At 45.5% G+C, this 20794-nt stretch overlaps 1 protein-coding gene across 12 annotated transcripts in view; it reads right to left on the reverse strand.

The window, feature by feature from the left end:
• PPFIBP2 (PPFIB scaffold protein 2) overlaps positions 1-20794 on the reverse strand; it is a 146673-nt gene that overhangs the window by 62504 nt on the left and 63375 nt on the right. For 8 of the 12 annotated variants that reach the window (XM_060605894.3, XM_081790318.1, XM_060605891.3 and 5 more), the window contains 2 exons: positions 4868-4960; positions 293-406 (listed from right to left, as the gene is read on the reverse strand). The exons of 1 other annotated variant lie outside the window; for it this stretch is intronic. In XM_060605894.3, coding sequence (XP_060461877.1) covers positions 293-406; positions 4868-4960 — 207 coding nt within the window. Of the gene's footprint in view, positions 1-292; positions 407-567; positions 818-4867; positions 4961-20364; positions 20771-20794 lie in introns of those variants that run through there. 3 more of the 12 variants (XM_060605899.3, XM_060605902.3, XM_060605903.3) reach the window with 3 other exon arrangements.

Here is a 20794-nt window from a genome sequence, read left to right on the forward strand (position 1 = left end):
TGACTTTGCCAGCACAGCGCCCCTGAACCTGAACCTGGCTAGATCAAGTGCCACCTGGGAATCTGTCTAACCAGCTCAACAGGTTATTCCTCTCAGGCCAGCCCTTCTCGCCCCTCCCTGCAAAGCTCAGTTGGGACAAGTTTCACCTGCTGTACAAACACCACACGCAGAGCGCCCAGCCTACCTCCAGGCAAGATGGGGGAGTGAGTAGTGAGAGCGGTGACTGGACACAGCGACTTTTAACACATGAGCTGCGTTATAACCCCAGGGCCTTCAGCCCTCACGCCCTTACCTGTTGAAGCATCTCTTCGGCGGCATTGAGTTTCACCTGGTGTCCTTCCAGGCACACCTCCAGGTCCCGAATCTTTTCTCCTTGTGCTTCCACTTGGTCTGTGAGGACACTCACCTGCCCCAGGAAATAAAGCAACGGTAGAGGAGCAGAAATGGCTCACCTACTGCTGGGAAACCATACTACTGATCCGTACATAAAAATGCCTTTTCTTTTTGGCGGGCAGCAGGTGGGGGGAGTGAGTGTCCTGGATGGAGAAACTCCAGCTGTTTTCTTACCTTGCCATTGCCTAACTGACGTTGTCACATTTCCTGCTCTTGACACACTCCAGAGAAAAATACCCAGCAGTCAGGAGAGCCGCCTCCGGGCTGGACTCCCGCTCCTTAGTCCTCTTACAGAGCTTGCTCTGGCAGTCTGGACCTCAAGGCATATCTCTGCCGGCAGGCCAGGGCTCTGCCACCTCATGTGGAAGAGCAATCCAAACTCCTGGGGAAACTAACCAATGACCTTACCTCTCTCATAAGGGTGTGAGGGCTGCTCACCTATCAGGCGAGTGTTCTGAAGCAATTAAGGAATGTGGGATGTAAAGGGCATGTATTAGCACCGACAAAACTTGGCTCCAGAAAGGTTTTTGTGCTTCACAGGCCAAAACATGATTCTAAGTCATAACACACACATGCCACATTGCACATAGAGTGGCAGGAAAGTCGTCTTTCTAAAAATCATGGAGAAGATCTCTTGGGATTAATAAAGATCCATTTATAGGAAGTCCTTTAAATTATACCCTAACTACATATGGAGGATTTCCATAGTCTGCTCTAGTAGCAAACTGCCCCCAGATCCTCCCTTTTATTAAAAAGGTGCCTCAGAGCAGGAAGATGAAGAAAGAGAATGGATGGCCTCCCCAAATAAAGAAATCAATGACTGGTAAATTAAGATCCTTTAGACACTTTTGGTTTTCAACCAATGGTTGAGTCATTGTCATTTACATATAGATTATCCTAAATGATTTCTCAGTCTGTAAAGGAATGATAGCTGGAGCATGGAATTAATGTAATTCACTTATGAGCGTTTAAATAAACTATCAGTTATAGGGGCACCTGGATGGCTTAGTCGGTTAAGCATCTGACTTTGGCTCAGGTCATGATCTCGCAGTTTGTGGGTTCAAGCCCCGAGTCAGGCTCTGTGCTAACAGCTCAGAACCTGGGGCCTGTGTCTGGGGCCTGGATTCTGGGTCTCCCTATCTCTCTCTCTTTCTGCTCCTCTCCCACTCATGCTTTCTCTCAAAAACAAACATTAAAAAAAAATTACAAAGCTCCCTTTACAAAGGAAAAAAAACCCCAAATGAATACTGCTACTTTAAGCTCTCCATTTTTATGTTCCCAAATGGATAATGAATTATTGAAACCCATTCTTGGAGTTGATACACAGTGTACAAATATTCCAGTTATAATCCAAAAACAGGTGCCTTCTGCCAGTTAGGCCCATCTTGAACACAAACCTTTGTGGTGGTTTTTTCAATCCTCATGACCCAACACTCTCAGCAGTCCTGGCCTTTTATAGCTACTAGCTCTACTTTCAAAGGGGTAGGAATCCAGAGGGTGGCCTTTCAGAGCTCCCTAGGTTTCAGAGTTTCTGTTTGGGAAGGTTGCGTTATGGTTAATCCTATTATGAGGATTAACACATATCATCTGCACCACACCTCAGGGCCATGCGCTGGCGGTACCCACATGACTATGTGGTCCCCAGCGTTCCATGCCCTGTAGCTCAGCTTACACACATGTCTGTGTGTAAGACTCAAGACATGCAAGGCTACGGGCTCTTTACAAAACTTTTTTTTTTTCCTTACAAACTTGAATACTCAGTAGAAAGATCATGGAGAGAGGCAAAGAAAATTGGGACAACTGTATAAAGATCCTAGAAGGTGACCTTTATTCAATAAAAACAAATACTTTGAGTCCCTACTCTGTGCTAGGCATAATTTTAGGCACTGTGGGGAATACAGAAGTGGAAAAAAAGGGAGGGGGTGAAAATCCTTGTCTTAAAAAAATGACATTCTGATGAAGATATATAAGATTTTGATTTTAGTACATAGGCTGCCAAAGTGAGCACAGAAGATTTTGTGTGTGTGTGTGTGTGTGTTTTAAGTATTATGAAAACAAAGTAATTTGTTATGTGTGATTTGCCTCGTTCTTCTCCAAGTAGATCTAGGAAAACATTCTGGGCCAAGTGATTGAATTAATTCAGTCTGGCTGAGCTGCCTTGTAAGTTAACCGAAAGGCTCTACCATGTTGAGGGTCTAACCGGCTCCATGGGTCACTACAAAACAGGGTGGTCACCTACGAGCAGCTCTGAAAGGCTGTTCACAAGCTCCTGGAATAGAAACCACTAGGATCCACTTCTGACTTCTGTGATTAGTTTCCCATGTGTGTTAGGACTGGAAATAAGGATTCTTCAAGGATTCAGGGTTTAAAAAAAATTTTTTTTTAATATTTTATCTTATTTTTGAGAGAGAGAGAGACAGAGTGTGAGTGGGGAGGAGCAGAGAGAGAGGGAGATACAGAATGCGAAGAAGGATTCAAGGTTTAAAACAAAACTGTGAATGTCAAAGAGAACATTATCACAGAGGACTTTATTAAATTGTGTACCTTTAAACAGAATGTGTGGTTTCAGCCACAAAGGTTCCTGGTTCAAAGGTTTGTGAGTTCATACTTTTTGCCACAAAATTTCAAATTGGAAACTCTGATCAATTGCTTCATTGGGATGGAGTTTCAAATTACACATCCCTCAAAATATGTGCGATATAACGTGCTATATAATCTGCCCCCTCCTACCTCTCTGAAGGTAGTTCCTCCCCACCAGATTTCTTCACGGTCATCAACTCCAGCCACACAGACCCTTGTTGTTCATCCTATACACCAAGCACACTCCTTGCTCAGGGTGTGTGTGGGGCCAGCCTCCCTGCCTGGAATGTGCTTCTCTGGGCATCCACGGGGATCCCTCCTCCCTCGCTTGCTTCAGGACTCCTATCAGGGAGGTCTTCCCTGACTACATAATCCTTACCCTGCTTTCCTTTTCTCCATAGGATTTATCACTGTCAGAAACCTTTTATGTATTGGTTTATTGGAGAGACCCCCCCCCCCCCCCCCCCCCCCCCCGCAAACACACACACACATTCTGTAAGAACAGCAACTTAGTTTATTTTCTTCACGGCTGCAACCCCAGCACCTAAAACTAGTGTCTGCCAAATTGCAGTCACTTACATATACATATTTAATGTTTATTATATATTTTTGAGAGAGAGAGAAAGAGAAAAAAATGAGCATGGGAGGGGGAGGGGCAGAGAACAAAGGGGAACAGAGGATCTGAAGCAAGCTCTGTGCTGATAGCAGAGAGCCTGATGCAGGGCTTGAACTCATGAACGAACCATGAGATCACGACCTAAGTCGAAGTCAGATGCTTAACCGGGTGAGCCACCCAGGTACCCCTCAAATATTTTTTTAATTAACAAATTAATGGGAAAAAAAGATATAAATTATATAATTGCACATTTGGCCCAAGCTTATTTAAAATAGGGACAGGGAAAAAAAGAAAAGGCTAGGGAAAAAAGGCCAAAATGTTAAACTCTCTTTTTGACTTCCAAAATTCCTAAAATAATCATTCATTACTCTTACATTCATAAGATGAATAAGATGAAATAGAAGGAAAAAAGCCAAATAGCCTCTTAATTCCAGTGCTCTAAGCTAAAGCCCACAGTGGAGGGTTCTAGAACCCTACCCTGCCCCCTCTCCCAATACACTACCAGCCCTGTCTACCACGCTTCAAGATTTTGAAGGAGCCAGGACTGGAATATGTCCTTTCTGATCCTCCAAATCATCAATCACAGTGCCTGATACATACCAGGCACTGAACAAATGCTTGATTTATGCGTTTGAGAGTGAACACAGCAAAGAGCCCCTATCACAACAAAAGGCCTCATGTAAGAATGCTCAACTTCATGTCCTGCCAAGGAACAGGAGTTTTCAGAACTGAAATGTTCCTTTGACGATCTTTCTCCATAACAAGTTTTGGAGTTCCTTTCTTTGAGGCAAGAAAGTCATCAAAGGCTCATTAGCCCATGTTACCAGCTCCAGGGGATTTGGCCTCAAAGTGATCAGTCTAGATCCAGCTCCAGACGATTTGGGCCTGATCCTGTCAGCATCCAACCTTACATCCATATTACTCATGGCTGTTTTATTAGAGACATGAGGACACATCTTATCTCCCTTAGAAGATTCCTGGGCTCCTAGAGGACAGGGCCTCATTCATCAGCCTGGCCACAGAGCTTCCAGTGTACAGGCTCAGTAGTACAAGGATGAGTAAAGGAACACATTCATGGCCCGAAAGCCAGTCCAGCGTTTCACTGTGGCCTCAGTGACTTTCTGCTTTGTTTCAGGAAGAGTCTATTTAAAAAACATACACTTCAGGAGCAGGATAAATTCAAAGGGAAAAAAAAACCTCTTGTACTTCCCTTCCACTTAGGGCACCTACAGAGGCGGAGGTAACAGGATAAGCCGTTTCCCATGAAAAAGGACCCACCTGTAAAATGAGGGACTCCTTATCTCCTTCTAGACGTGCCAAGCGTTCCTGGTACGTTTCATTACTAGCAGCACCGTGGTGATTCACCTGGGACTAAAAAGGGGGTGGGGGGGAAAGAATTACACTTAAAAGGTTGGGAAAACATCTTACCAACTTTAAAACGAAGTGTGTAATTTGTGAGGACAGCACATGCTGGTTGCATGTGCAAAACCACCCACCTAAACAGGAAGCCACAGGATTTCAAAACTACTACGAGGAGGACCATTGAAAGGTGCGCCTTGAAAGCTGGCAAAATCATCCCCCCACCCCGATGACCTCACCCTTGGCCAGGAAGGCCTGAATGGAACTCCAGACCCAGTGGTGCTTGACTTGACTGGGCGTGTTGGGTCTGGTTTAGGTGGAGGCACAGCCTGCCAGACACACCAACTGCAATGAGGCTACTCTTTGCGGAGGCCGGGGAGCTGGTACCATTCACCAAGGAGCTATGTGGGAACAAGTTCTGCACAGATCTCGGTCTCTCCTAACTCTCACACCAGAGTTCTCCAGACCCAAGGCACACCTCACGGCATGGAGGCCCATCCTGAGCACCGCAGGGAGCACAGAGGATGGGGGACACCAGCCACAAGGCCCTTCATCCACTCACACATGCCTTCCAGGAGTGGCTAATCCCTCCCCTCCATAAGGGCTCTAGCAGGCCAGGCTGGCATGCTGCATGCTTACTTCTCTCGGTTCTCACACTACAGGGGAAGATGAAACATCCCACGAAGACCCCAAATGATAGCCAGAGGGACCTCAAAGGACTAACAGGAAACAGAGAGATCCAGAAACCAGAAAACAGCATAAAGGGAGAAGAAATAAAATGGCAGATGGGAGGCAGAGTTCATAAAATGCTCTGAGCAAGAGACAGGAGGCTTCAGTCACTTTTTGGGTGTATCTGACCTGGTTATAGGCAGGGAAGAGGGAGAGAGGTGGCTGCTAATGTGACTGAGCTGGCCCAATGCCACCAACACTCCCTTCCTCCATGCTTAAAGGAAGGCCGAAACCTAGAGGCCCAGGGTAGGCCATTCAGGGGCTTGGCAGCCTGAAAAAGCAGATCTGATTGCTAAATGGGGAAGTGACAATCATCAGAATCTGGGCTAGTCCAGAGGAGTAAATGCTCTGAGGTTTATGAGGCAGTCTCCTCATTCCAGAGGCAAGTCATGGTTTGCAAAGGAGTGGGTCAGAGAGGAACCCAGGCGGAGAGGTGGGCCCCTTCTCCTGAGCCCATTTCCCCACATTCCAACCTTCAGAATGGGCTTGCCAACCCCAGGCTAGCCAGGCCTGCAGCACCCGCCTCGGCACCACTGCCTTTCACTCCAGCCTCTCTCCAGTGTGCATCTTGTTCACGGTTGTGGAAGCTCTTTCATACCAGAGACAAAGGGCCTTAACAATCACAAACGACTTCTTTGTGTTCATGGCAGTTTATTGTTGCTACATTAATTCTGGTCCTCATATGGTCAAACTCTGACTAGTACACAAGGATATAATTATAACCGAAGTATTCTCAGAACCTAAAACGAGAGGAAAATAATTCTTAACAGCAGGTCAAATGCTTCTCTGTCAAAGAACTCACATGATAGTGATTTTCAGGGAATAGCGAGAAAAGGACCCAGGCACCCAAGGGAAGCTGTGCACGTCTGATCCCACTACCAAAGTCGACACACGTATAGGGCCACCCACCCCTGGTAGCTGCCATTTCTCCAGCAGAAGGTGAAGGAGAGAAGACCAAAGGGAAGACTGCAGCAAGCCACCACACCACTGTGCCTAAGTAGGACCCATACAATCACCCAGAGGCACAGCTGTTTTTACTAACTGGCCAAAAAGCAAGTTGATGCCATAAGTTCAGTTAATACCCAAAATGCACGCCACAGAGTCTATAACAGATGACAGAAGTAGATTAAAAAACAAACAAACAAACAAAACAAAAAACGAATCTGGATCCACTCTAGCAGCTGAAGGAAAAAGACGAATATGGTAAATAAAGTCTAACTGGGAGAAACAGAACTATTCCTACAGAATGGAGAAACTTTCAGATTTTCAGAGACTCTATGCAATGGGATAAACATCCCAATATCCATGATGATATCCTCACAGTAAACAGAGCCCAGGAGAACTCACTGCTTTGCTATGATACCCTCTAAATAGATCAAAGGTTAAGGGATCATATAGGCTAAAGGCCAAAGCAATTCAATGGAGAACCAACCAATGCAATGTGGCCCAAGCAAAGGACAGCAGATCTATAGCAAGCACTTATATAGTACTAGACATGAGCCAGGTGCTATTGACTGTACTTTGCATGCCTTAACTCTTTTAATACTTCCCATAATCCTGTAAGATGAATGTTATTTTGATTCCATTTTGCAAACGAAGGAACCGAGGCACCAAATGTATGAACGAGGCATACGTGGATATTTTGCCTGACTACGTGGGAAATTAATTTTCTGTTGTAGGTTAATTAAAGAGATCAAGTACAAATTTTGTTTTAGATATTGAGACTGTATGAAATTTCACTTAAAATAAGTTTTAAAACACTATCTGAACCTAAATGTCCATTAATAAAGGAGTGGCTAGAAAAACTACGGCTCATCCATATTGTGGACAACTTGTGGCATTTCAGAGCATGAGGTAGTATTTATGAACCATCACAAAAATATCAGATATCTTGGAGAGTGAAAATAGCAAGATCCAACGAATCATACAGTGTGGTATTAGAAAACAGTACTACACAGCTCCATGGGTATATGGCAGATGTATGAAAATAAATAGACCAAGTGTCTGGAAGGCTACACAACTCAGAACAGTGTTGTCTCCTGGGGATGTGTCTGGGCTACAGAAAGCTGGGGGTGGGAGGTTCGGTCAAGGTGGGATTTTACTTCATCCATAAACATTTTTGTAAGAAGCTCAAATATTTTCTTGAGTAGTTAAAATACATTTTAAGATCTAGGAACACTGAGTACCAACAACAGTGGTTTCTGGTACTTGCTTCCTCTCATAGCAGCCTTGATGGGCACACCCTCTCCCCCAGCAGTCACACTGGTCCACGTGATGGTAATCCTCATGGCAGAAAGGCACCTCCCTTGTCTCAAATCATGCTTCTAGAGTAATAGAGCATCTTCCTATCTTGTTCAGTCTACCAAAATCACTTCTGCTCTCTAGCAAGCTTTCAAGAAGTATTAAACAGCAGTGAGATGGAGAGGACATCCCAGACAGAAGTCTGCAGTATCACCATTCTTTGCTTTTCCTGACATACAGAGCCAGGTCTTCACAATATAGAAAAGATTGAGGTCTTGAAAACTGCAGTCCCTTAGAAAGGCACAGACCAGGATAAAACACCATCTCCACTTGAAGAGCCTGAAAAGCATCTGAGAACAGAACCAAGAAGAGGATTATTTTAGAACTATCTCGTTGAATGCCAATATTTATCGGCCGAAGGTGAGGATTTCATTACGGCATAAAAGACACGTGGTTAGGAAAATGTCATTCCAATTATTCAGAAACATATTCAAAGAGAGATGGGGAGGGCCTGGGTGGCTCAGTTGGTTGAGTGTCTGACTCTTGATTTCAGCTCAGGTGGTATCTTGTGGTTCGTGAGATTGAGCCCACGTCAGGCTCTGCACTGAGTATGGAGCCTGCTTGGGATTTTCTCTCTCTCCCTCAGTCCCAACCTCACTCATACTCTCCCGCTCTTTCAAGATAAACAAAACAAAAAAAAAGAAGAAGAATTAGGACACAGTTCTGTCTTGTCCTACTTTAAAAAGAGTTTGTAGGGTGTTGGGGTGGTTCAGTAGGTTAAGCATCTGACTTTGGCTCAGGACATGATCTCGTGGTTTGTGGGTTTGAGCCCTGCATTGGGCTCTGTGCTGACAGCTCAGAGCCTGGAGCCTGCTTCAGATTCTGTCTCTTTCTCCTCTCTGCCCTTCCCTCTCTTTCTCCTCTCTGCCCCAAATGCTTGGTTTCTCTCAAAAATGAATAAATCTTAAAAAAAAAATTAAGAAGAGCTTGTTTAATCAGAGGGTATGCCAGTTTCCCTAATTCTAACAGTGGAATTGCAATAGAAGACTCAGATCAATTTGCAGATCTGGGTCCCTGAGTGACTCAGGTTTGGGTGTCTCTGAAAACTCTTGTCCATGTTCTCTAGGAGGTAAATCAGTGATAGAGTCGCTGCTCAGCTCTCCACACCTGAGGTTGGACTGAGAGACCCATGCTGGCAACCAACCAAGGGAAAATAGTCAAGTCAAATTCTGAAGGGTGCTACATGCTAAATTTCTATTCCTCCACACTCTGGCACGGCAGGGGAATTTAAAGGAGAGTTCTACCCTGTTCTACTCTATCAAGGATGCTCACACTATTGATGAATAAAAACAAAATTATTTCTTATTTATATTCAACTAATGAGGTTAGCCCCTAGGCTAGATCTAAAAGACTGCTGATGTACTACTAGGTAGGATATACATCAATTTGATTTTCTGTTTTATTATTTCTACAAATGTGACAGAAGAAAAATGGATCTTCTCATTCAAATTTGCTACAGTCAGAGATGTTCCTGAATCTATAACTGAGGTTAGTTACCTGGTACATTGTGTGGGACCAAGAGATACTGTGTGGAAGCAAGGTATCTGTGTACTCTATGGAGGTGAAATGGCAAGTACAGATTGACATTTCCATGTCCTCTTGCATCTTGACAGAACGTCACAGTGAAACATGCTCCCTCTCTCGTATCACAGAACTTAACAGAATGGGGAATTCTTCTTGTATGTATGTTGTCAATAACTGAGTAACTTTAGCCAAGATTATTGAAGCCAAACCATCTTTGCCTTTATCAAGGCATTGCTCTCAAGAGTCTGGGAAATCCATCCTCTAAAAGCCAGAACTCTTGAAGGCAAATATGAAACACAGTCCAGAACTTTCAGATCAAGCACTTCCTGAGGCCTTGAGAGTGATGTTACTGTGAGTCCTCAGGAACAGAGAAAACACAGCACTTTGACTCTGGCAGGTTATGGATCTATTTTTAGAAGACCCCAAATGCTATTACTTCTAGGGCTGGGCAAGCATAGTATAGAGCTCTAACAATCAACAGTCTAAGGTGGGGCTATTTCCTAAGCCATTATGAAGCGGAAAAGAGAGGCTTTAGGATGATTTAGCAGCCATGTGGGGTGTTCTATGGTTGGGGGTCATGGAGTTGATCATAAAAGTTAATCAGTCTCAGTGATTAGGAGGGCAGGGAGAGGCGGGAGAGAGGACTGTGTGTGTCTAGGAAGGAGAGCACTGACCAGACAAGATTCCAGCATGGATAGTCTCTACATAAAAGGAAGTTTGGGCCAAACAAGGACACTAGTCTAATCTAGACTGAGTCCTGCCTCCACCTCTCCCAAAGGTTGGTGAATAAGCCACTTACTCTTAGTAAGTTCCTCATGCACAGAGAGCTGAATACCAACAGACCCAAGAAAATAGGCTTTCCATATCTTGGGGGTCACTGCATTTTAATTAGGGATGAGATTATCTGGGGACATTTAGAGCCCCCAAAAGAAACTTATTAGTTATAAAAAACAAAAAACAAAACAAAAAAACCCTCCAGACTAGTCAATTTCCCTCTTGTTTTCTTGTTCAGGGGGGGAATAAAAGACGAATACAGAGAATTCTTCTGAACCCTGGAATCTACTGTCTGTCTAGAATAGGCTGGGCCATTACCTTTACTGTAACCACATGGCACAGGTGAGGGCTGCCACCTTCTTAGAGATATTCTCACCCCTCCCAGCCACCTGATCTAAAGCATGGATGGTTGAATCCTTTTAAACTGAAATTTTAAACTTGGGAATAGAAAATGGTAGTGGTTGTGCTAGAAGGTTCTTACGTTTGTTAGTAGCCATGTCCTCATTCTGTGGAAGCAGCTGGTTTGCAGAAGTCAACAAAGAAACCAACATGCATGGAAACACAAATAAAAGCCAAGAAAGAGACTGGTGGCATTCTCATCTCAGATTCACGTGGTCTCAAGGCAGTGAGATTTCTGCCCTTCCTGTTGGTTCCCTCTTAACCTGCACTGGGTTCAAACTGAGTTTCTGTTGCTTGCACCCGACAGCCCAGTCTCATGCATTTGTCTAAAAAGGTGCTAAATCAATTGACCGAAATCTACTCCTTTGAAAACAAGAAAGAATTCCTGTGTTTTGGATAGAATACTAAGTTACAAAGAAATTCTGCTTACTGCTGATTTCCTTGAATGGGCAGTTGAGAAAAGAATGGTCAGTTCTGAGCCAACTATAGTCAATACCAGGATCATTAGCGAAAGCCAGTGTGGCACAGAGTATGTCTGTGTGGGATGCACTGGGATAAAAATGGCACTCAGTCTCCTTCATGTGTGAAATGGAAGACTTCCTATCTACCATCTGTTGGCCTCCATTAGTTCGCATGTAGAGAAAGAAGGTTAAGGCAGGAGATAATACAAGATGTGATATCAACTGGTGTGTGTGGGGGGGGGGGGGTAGTAAAAATAAATTAAAACACAACAATAAATAGGAAGGTAAAACAGAGCTAAAAGATGTAAGGGTGAATGAGAAACGAATAAATAAAGGGCAATAAGAACATGAAAACACCTAACTGCCATTTAAGAAGTTATATTGAAAGACTGACATGTCTGTACATGCTGTACAAATGTGAGGTCTGGGAGCTGGGGGGCCAAGAGCTGGGGTATCCACACCCACCCTTTGCCCATCTGGAATTCAAGGCAGGGGATCCCTGGAGACTTTGTTGTGGGCTTCCATATGCATGTGCAGAATTCCTATAGCCTCCTCCTACACAGGCATGACCTCTGCAAAATGACAGCTACGAATGTCTAGGAGGCAGGGCTGTACTAACCATGTGTACTCTTAGGTAGGTCATCTCATTTCAGGTTTTCCTATCCTTTAAATGGAAAAAATTATACCTCACAGAGCAATGTAGAGGGTCAGTTAGGTCATTAAGCCTCAAAATCTACAGGAATAAAGGCACAGAATGTTCTTTATAGAGGGATGCTCTAATATTTCCTGTCTAATACAAACAGCTTTTGAATGATGGTGGAAATATGGAAATCATTTAAACGGCTTTGTTTAAGCTAAAAGACCAAAGTACAGTTACAAGCAGTTCATCCCTTGTACTGACAGTTTTAATTAATTCATTCTTTTTGTTCAAGAGAACAAAAAGGCAATGTTTCTGATTAGGACACCTATGAAGTATCTGTAAAGATCTGTACAAACAGCCCAGGGGAACAATAACCAAAATATCTTCAGGCTATAAAGAAAGAAAGAAAGAAAAAAAAAAAGCCCAAGTGACAACATAGAACTCACTGCTATCTAAGAGCTCTGGAATCATACTTGTGGTGTAAACAGCTGAGGATGTGTCACTTTTCCATCGTCCCTGAAAAGATGCCCATGCTTTGAGTCAGATCTACAGGACCACAAGTTTTTCTTCCTTGTGAGCATTTTACTACATATTGTAAGTAATATGTACTACATACATTACAAAGGAGCACAATGAGAATTTCAATAGCTGATAATCACCAATCATAAAAACTTGAATTTTTATTTCTGTTCCAATCTGGAAGTCAGGTCCAATTTAAGTTAAACATTAGCATTCTAGCCAAATCACCCCTGGCAGCTTCCCCAGAGCCATCACCCTCTGACTCTAGTGGCTGGTTAGATTCCATGATGCTTGCTCACTCTTGGCTGGCCCCTCCATTGTAGCTTGGCCAAGGAAGAGCCATGTTAGGTCTCTGCAGAGGTCTGGAGAAGAGTGCTTGATGCCAAGGCCAGGAGCCATGCAGAATCCCCAGGAGGACTCTTTCTCCTCCCGGCCAGATTCTACCAAAACGGCATGCCCTTTGCGTATGGTATGGTCCCCTCTCAGGAATGCTGGGTAGGCCACTTGTACAGTATTCCCCTGACTGGTACAGGCTAGAAGACCTCCTGTCAGCATCTCACTTCTCTGAACATGGGGAAAGAGCTGGTTCCAGAACAGTCAAGTGGGGCAGATGAGAGGTCACATGGGGGTATCATGGGGCATGCAAGCATGGAGTGTGGGCAAATCCTAAGGCTGTATAGTGTGACAGCTCTAGCCATCACGGTGTTATTCAGAGCCAACAGCTACTTCTCAGAGCTGCTGCCTTGGGCTCCAAAATACATCTGCCCCCATGTTTTGATACCAAGATCTTCAGTCTTCACAAGGTAAAGTCACATTTCCTTCAGTGCTTCTAATAAGCTGTGAATTCCAGTCCCCTCAGGATCCTGGCCACATTTCAAATACTGTCCCAACTGGTCAGATCATTTTATATGATGGCCTCTTGCTTGTAAATACATGAAGATTTTGAACAACATACTGGATAAGGCTCTCCCTTCATTAGTCATTAGGAATGTGAGATGACGTGTTTTTAGCTGAATAAGAAAACAAGGGAAAATGTGTAGTATTTCCAGGCTGCATAGTCAAGAGGATTTTATCAAATCCAGAAAACCAATTTTAAGTGAGTCATAGCTGCCAGGCACAGAAGAGAGGTCAGAGTCACTCAGGCCAGACTTCAAGCTCAGAAGTACCACTCACATACCAAACTTTTTAGAAAATTGAAAAATGTAGACCTTAAAAATAAACGGACCAAAAAAAATAAAAAGTGGGTCATGAGGCAATACTCAATTTCTGTTACATAGTTCAGGTTACCTATCACCAAGGGAACCAAGCAGTAGGAGTGTAGGTGGGTGCTTCTAAATAGGAAAGTCTCCCTAGATTTTTTGGTTAGGGAGTTAAAGGTTTTCTGTCAGTTATTATAAAACCAACTGTTCCCAGGACCAGTTCCACCTTTTCTAGGCAAAGAATAGTCAAGCCAGTTTACAATCTTTGGCACAGAGTTAAAGAAGTTTCTTCCAGATGCAGTAGGAGTGGAGTGCGATCAGCTTCTTGACTACTCAGAGTCCAACAAGAGAAATCCTATCCTGACCTTGACCTCTTTAGGTCTTCCACCTCCTGGTTTCAATTATATCTAAGAGGAGGATAAATGTTGCTGGTAGAGGTGTCACTGTCAAATGATCTAAATGCCCACCTTTGAGGGAAAGTAAAGCAAAGTTCATAAATAGCAAACAGGTTGGTCAACTAAAGTTCATGTAATCACACATTCTTTCTTCACTTATCTATTCAATGACTCAAATATTCCTGAATACCTACTAGGTGCCACACTGTGCTAAACAAATGATTCATTCCCTGCCCTCAGAGAGCTTTGTAGTCTGACAGGGAGATGTGATAAGTATGGTCATAGAATAAGCCAGCAGCGGTGGTACAGGAGAGGGACAAATGGATTATACCCTCAAGGGAGAAGACAGGCTTTAGAGTGGAGTCACTGCTTGAATGAGCTTGGAAAGCTATGAAGGAACTCCCCCAGGAAAATGGGAGAGCAGAATCTCTGGAAAGTTTTCCTAATAAAGACTACCCATAAAGCCATGACCATCAACTACCCTTCAGACACTCTGGTTTCCCCCAGACTAACACAGAAAACAAAAGACCATCTACCTATAAGCTCCCTAATCAAGGAGTTGGTGTGATGTGCATGATGGCTCCTAAATGATCATCCTAAGGAACATCTGGAGTGAAAGAAATGCACTGGATTTACTAAGATCTTGTTCCAAAAGTATAGCCTTGGAGAAGCGTGGTCCCCACTACAAGCTCTTGATCAGGTGGCTGGATACAGAAGGGACCGACAGTGTTGGGCTGCAGAAGAAGTGGCATTTGTAAGTGCGCTGGTATCTTGTGAAGGGAGGACATTAAAGCCAGGGGGATAGTACAAACAGGAGGTTCTATGAGTGGTGCACTTTCCTCATCTTGCCAATACCAACAGACACACTGGCTCATTGTTATTAGTAACATTTCAGGGACAGAGGGGTAGCATCAGGTGCTGGGGCTGGGGTGGAGAGCGTGCTGTGACTGGAGACATTAGAAGTAAGTGCCCAGTGCTTCTTGGACTGTCTGGACACTCTGAGGACCCAACAGTCAAATCGGCATGAGACAAAGATCCATAGGTGGAAAACATGGGATTAGGTGGAAGGCCAGAGTGAGGAGCTGGTTCTCTGGTCACAAGAATCCTGTTAACCCTATGAAATTCTCAAATGGGAATGAATCCTGGGGGAAATGGATACTAAAAGTTGCTAGGGAATCGGAGGCAGTGAGAACATTATAGAAGGAATTTGAGAGAAGTCATTCGGGACAAAGCCAGTGTGCAGTGGGTTTGGAAATGGCCAGGAAAGAGTAGAATGGTAAGTTTTCAGCCCACTCTTTCAAGATTTCTGATGGGGAAAGGCAGACACGTTATCAGGCAGCCTGGAGAAGCAAGTACCAGGTCAAAGACAGTCGTGATTTGTTTTGCTCTAAGAACAGAGGAGAAGCATTTTCTGCCAAGGACACGGACGAGCAGGCAGGGCAGAGGAGAGAAGAAATGATCAGAGGCACAAGAGGCTGCGGAACCAGACTAGGTCAGGAGGACAGGATCCCAAGTTAGCCTTGGCCCATGAAACAGAAGTTGAAAATGTTGGCTGTGAACACAGTTACATTTTGTGGTGAAGGGGAGGGAAGGGGAGAAGTTCATCTATGGGTGGCTATTTTTCCCCCAGCAAAGTAGGTGGTGACATCAGTTGAGAGGGGAGAATGCAGGGAGGAGTCTGGGATCCCCAAACACTGCTGCCCACCAGGGAGCTACCAATGGCTGTGCTGCTCTACATGATGCATGAGCTTTTTAGCAAGCAGCCCCAGTATGATGTCACCTTGTTAAACCCTGCTGGGAAAAAGGCCTGAGGGCCTCTCCAAGAAGCTGACAGACAGGAGTCACAGGTGCCAGATGTCAGAGATGGTAGAATTCCAGCTCTTATACTGAAGAATAGGATGGTTGGGCATGTTGGGTACATTGACTAAAAACGGGATGTACCTATACAAAATTGCAAACAGCTAGAACCCTTGAGTAACCATACCCACTGTTACCCTCCTCGTGGTCTTGAAAAACTTCTCCACCAGGATCATGGTGGGCATGTGGCTCTGGAGTAACCAAAAGCTGCCAGTTATGGTCCAGATCATCACCACCATAACTAATGCTTATGATGGATTTCCTAAGCACTTTACCTACATCGAATTATTTATCCATATTTTATGGTCAAGGTGATTAAATCCCAGGGAGGTTAAATCAATCATCTAAGGTCACATAGAGCAGAGACGTGAACCCAAGGAGCCGGACCCAGGGTGGGTGTGGTCAGCCAGTAGGAGAGACTTTCGCAGAGGCTGCTGCTTACTTCTCTCCCTTGCACTGCAGTCCAACCACAGTGCAAGGCGAGTCAAGGCCTAGAGCTAGGATGCCTGTGTGTCTGTTAATCCTTGGAGCCTGTAGCGCTTCTGGCCCAGGCTACTGGATCAACCATTTGAGTGCCAGAGGACACAGAGTGAAATCTCGCATTAGCAGTTTGAGTTCATCCCATATCCTACTCCAGAATGCAAGCTAACTGCATAGGGGAGCCACGGTAATTCCTTTTCCTTTGTGACTTTGGGCTGGAAGTTGGCTTAAACACTGAAAGTGCTAGAAGCCAGCAGCAGTGTGAAGAGGCTGACGTTGGTGGCATTTCTGTTCCTGGGAAAATAAGCTCCACTCCTCAGAGGGCAGTGGGTGGGCCCCATAGACCCTGCCTGGAGCTATTTTTAGAGACTCTTTTCACAACGCTGTGGGTTGGAGCCACTGTTCTCAAAGCAGGGCAGGTGTGAGCTGTTTGTCGGTCAATCAGGAACCAAACAGCTGAGGGGCAGAGGCCCTCTGGATGCTTGTGGCAGGAGATTCCCTTGTCCCTGGGCTCTGTCTGTTGGAGCTGGAGCTGGAGGAGCAGCTCTGGCCGGCCTTCACTTAGCAGCCATGGCCAAGCTGGCCAGAGCCAGCAGTGCTGGGGCCTCTGGTTACTCACAGCGAGCCGGGACACAGCCGCCCCTCTTAGGTCTTTGGTTTGAGACCTGGCATGGAATGCAGAAAGGAGTGGAGAGTCGTAGGAACCAATGGCCTGACATGTGCTGCTAGAAGAGAACCAAACTGGTGCCACTGTTCCACTTTCAACCCCCGCCCTCTAATTCCTCATAATGGCCAGTAGGAGTTAATGGTTAGTGAAGGTCTCTCCCATGCATGGTACTATGCTAAGCATTCTACAGACATTATCTTACCTGACCCTGTATGTGGCAGACACTGTATCTTCTTTATTTCATAGAGGAAGAAATGTAAGGCTTGAGGTAATCTACCTGAGATCACATAGCCAGTAAGTGTGGCAAAGCCAGATTCCAAACTTCAAACTGCACGTTCTTAATGACGATAGTACACACTATCTCCTCCCCCAAAGGCCACAGAACAACACCCCTTTTCCAAGCCCATGCTTCCCTTCTAGCTCTGTGCCTCCTTGGCCATAGGCATCTCCCTCATCGCCCCCACATTCAAAGCATTGGTCTTGCTCCAAGGCACTGACCTCTTAGACTGGTCAAAGGGTGACGGCTGCTAGCTTGTGCACCAGGCCACACCTCATGCACCTTTCCTAGAGTCACCCCTTCTGCATGGGAAGATGAAGGAGACAGTGTTTCCACTGTCAAAACCCCTGGGCCAAGAGAAACCAGTTCTCCAAGCCACCTTGGCTTGAAGACGAGTGGGAAAAGAGGTGTGTGAGCCAAGCAGATGGAATGTACTAGATACCTATCATGGAGGAGCCCACTAGAGGGATGGGGCCAGCAAAGGAGTGCTGGAAAAAGAAGAGCCTCAATGGAGTCAAAGTGCGTGGCAATTAGGAGGATGCTGGGCACAAGCTCAGAAGAGGGAGGGAACACACTTGGGAGCTCAGAGTAGATACACATGATGAGACTAAAAAGGTAAGTTGAAGCCAAGTTGCAAAAAGTCTCAAAAGCCAACCAGACAGGTGAGCCTGGGCTTTCATTTCCAGACTAACAGCAAGTCCGGGGGGCTTAGGATAAAGGTCACAGCATGAAGGCATTTTTTAAAGGAGATTTAAAAGAGAAGAATCTGGGGCACCTGGGTGGCTCAGTTGGTTGAACGTCCGACTTCGGCTCAGGTCATGATCTCACAGTCTGTGAGTTCGAGCCCCACATCGGGCTTTGTGGTGACAGCTCAGAGCCTGGAGTCTGCTTTGGATTCTGTGTCTCCCTCTCTCTCTGCCCCTCCCCTGCTCATGCTCTGTCTCTCTCTGTCTCAAAAATAAATAAAAACATTTTTAAAAATTTAAGAAAAAAAGAGAAGAATCTGTTTAGGGGGAGAGATAACTCTGATCATGCTGTCTAGGTCATATCCAATACCCTGTGCTTTGTTTTTTAATGATCCTTAACACTCTACAAGTGGAAGAAAAATAATCTGTCTTACTAGGAGTCATCCTAGGGGTTTCTGAAATCCCCTTGTTTGACTTCCAGCTATGCACAGGAGCCAATGTGCACAGCCTGGGTCTCAGGACAGAAAGGGCTCTCTAACATTGCAGCACATGCAAGATTAGTTCCTCTACAGACAGAACTTCTGCACGAGGTGTGCAGTTATATCCACTGAGACATTGAACATCACAGCTGGAAGACCTCCTGGTTAAAAAGCTTCATTTTCGATACAGGAAAAACAGACTAAGGCATGAGAAGCGTGCTTCTCACCTATTTCGCCCCAGGATCTTCAGTGAAGGCTTTTGAACGCTTAAGACAAAGGATACAAATCTTTGCCAAAATCTCTGGTCCTGCCAGCACGCTCTCTGCTGGCTGCAGCGCCCCCATCCCAAAGCTGAGCAGGGGCTGAGCACAGACAGGGTTTTCTGCTGGGTTCTAAACCAACAATTTTCTACATATTTGGCGAAAGAGAGGAGGCCAGAGAACTGGAGTGGAAGACAGAAAGCAGGGTACAAGGTCAGGCTGCACCACGAATATCTCTAACATTAATAATCATGAGGTCCTTAGCCTCTCCCGGGCTTTGTTAAATGGAGGGTTTGTACCAGTTGATCCCAACAAGCCCCCAAAGCTCTAGTCTTGTTTAGCTGCCTTGCAACACAGCTTGCCCTACGCCACACCACAGCTAGAGTTATCGCCTTAAAATACAAATTGGATCTGCCTGTGTCCCAGGTCATTTCCCTGCCACAAGTCCCCTGTCCTATGAACCACATCCCCCACAACCCTTACCCTTCACTGCCTTATGAGACCAGCATCTGCCAGCTCCCCCATCGCGGAGCTCAGCCACACTGGCTTTCTCTCAGTCTTGAAGCTTGCCTAAATCCTTCTTACTTTAGGACCTTTACACATACTAGCCTCTTTGCCTGGAATGTTCTTCACCCCATCTTCCACCTGAGTCACTCCTACTTTTCAGGTTTCGGTGAAGGGCTCCTTGCTCAGAGGGCTGCCTCACTGCTCCTTCTCACTCATTCAAACCCCTCCATGGTGGCTAGTAGCAGTTTTCACAATTCTGTTCCTCAATGCACTTAATCTGTAACTTCAAGTTTATTTACTGGGATGGTTTAACCTCTGTCTCCCACATTGGATGGTGGATCCACAAGGGCAGAGACAGATTCTGCTTTGCTCACCACTGGACACCCAGTGCCCCCATCTCTATAAATATTTGCAGAATGAGCGCTGAAGAGAGCGCACACAAAAGCTGCAGGCCCCGTGTGCAGGGGCTGGAGTCAGGGGCCTTCTAAGCCGGACACCTCCTGTCCCTCCTGCTCCTCTCTGCTTACAATGTCAAATCTCTTATCTGTCGGCTGCCTTCGCCTTTCCTGCTTCTGAGAAACACTCAGCCTCGGCGTGAAAAGAAACAAACGGACAACCATCTGCGCCAGTTTAAAGATGGTCATGAAGGAGTGAAGAGCCTGAATTCTGCGATCATTCATGCTACTCCAGCCCCAACATTCATTTCCTTCATTCATTCGTTGCTCATGCCGCACTTGAGCTCGTCCCCCAAAGAAAAGGCATAAAGCTTGCAACCCAAACCCCTGGCTTCAGAGCATTCAGAAGAGAGCTCTCCCCAAGAGCCTGCCTCCGGAAACACAGAAGCTCTCCGGGCTGACAGCAATAACACCATCAGATAACATCAGAGCAGAGAAGTTCAACGAGGTCTGAATTCAGTGCACTGGAAAGGCAGCCGCTTCTCTGTGTCCTCAAACCGAAAGGCAGTAGGGACACCTTTTTCTGGTCACGGTGTTTGGAGCCTCCAAATGTTTAAGTGCCAAAGTTAAAATAACTTTCTTCACCCCATTCGTGCCTTTCTGTACAGAGACTCATTCACCAGAATGTCAGCGGAGAAACAAAGACAGCTGACTGTTTTCTCCCCTAGTGCCTATAATTAGATTCTCATGGAGAATTTGGCCACGACAGGGTTTTGCCGGACAAATACTACCCCCCCAACCCCCCTCCCAAGCATCTCTCTTGCCCTCATCTCCAGGGAGACCCAGATAAAGCAGCCAGTCACTTACCCTCTTCAGCCACGCAAAATGCTTGTAAACATCAATGTCCCCATCCATGCTGGGCACCCATGTCAGCAGTTAGATTCCTTGATTGAAAAAGCCCTTTTTCTAGCCAGAGACCAAATTCTCTCCTCTTCCTTGTTTCTGCCCCCTCCCCCTGGGGACGTCAAGCTGTGTTCAAGTTTCCCCACTTCCCTGGCCTGCGTCCTTCAGCCTTTCCCTAAACAGTTTCAGATATACAACGGCTCCGACCGGACCGTGCCGCTCCGGTATCCTCCCCCTCCGCCCCCAGACACACACAGGCACCAGCTCTGGGATCTGGAGCCTGCAAAGCAATCAAACCTAGCAAAAAGGTAGGGAAAAAAGACAGAATTGGACAGGAGTTGTAAACACACACACACACACACACACACACACACACACACACACACACAGGAAC

Source organism: Panthera onca, chromosome D1, assembly GCF_046562875.1.
Source record: "Panthera onca isolate mPanOnc1 chromosome D1, mPanOnc1 haplotype 2, whole genome shotgun sequence".
Lineage (NCBI taxonomy): Eukaryota > Metazoa > Chordata > Mammalia > Carnivora > Felidae > Panthera > Panthera onca.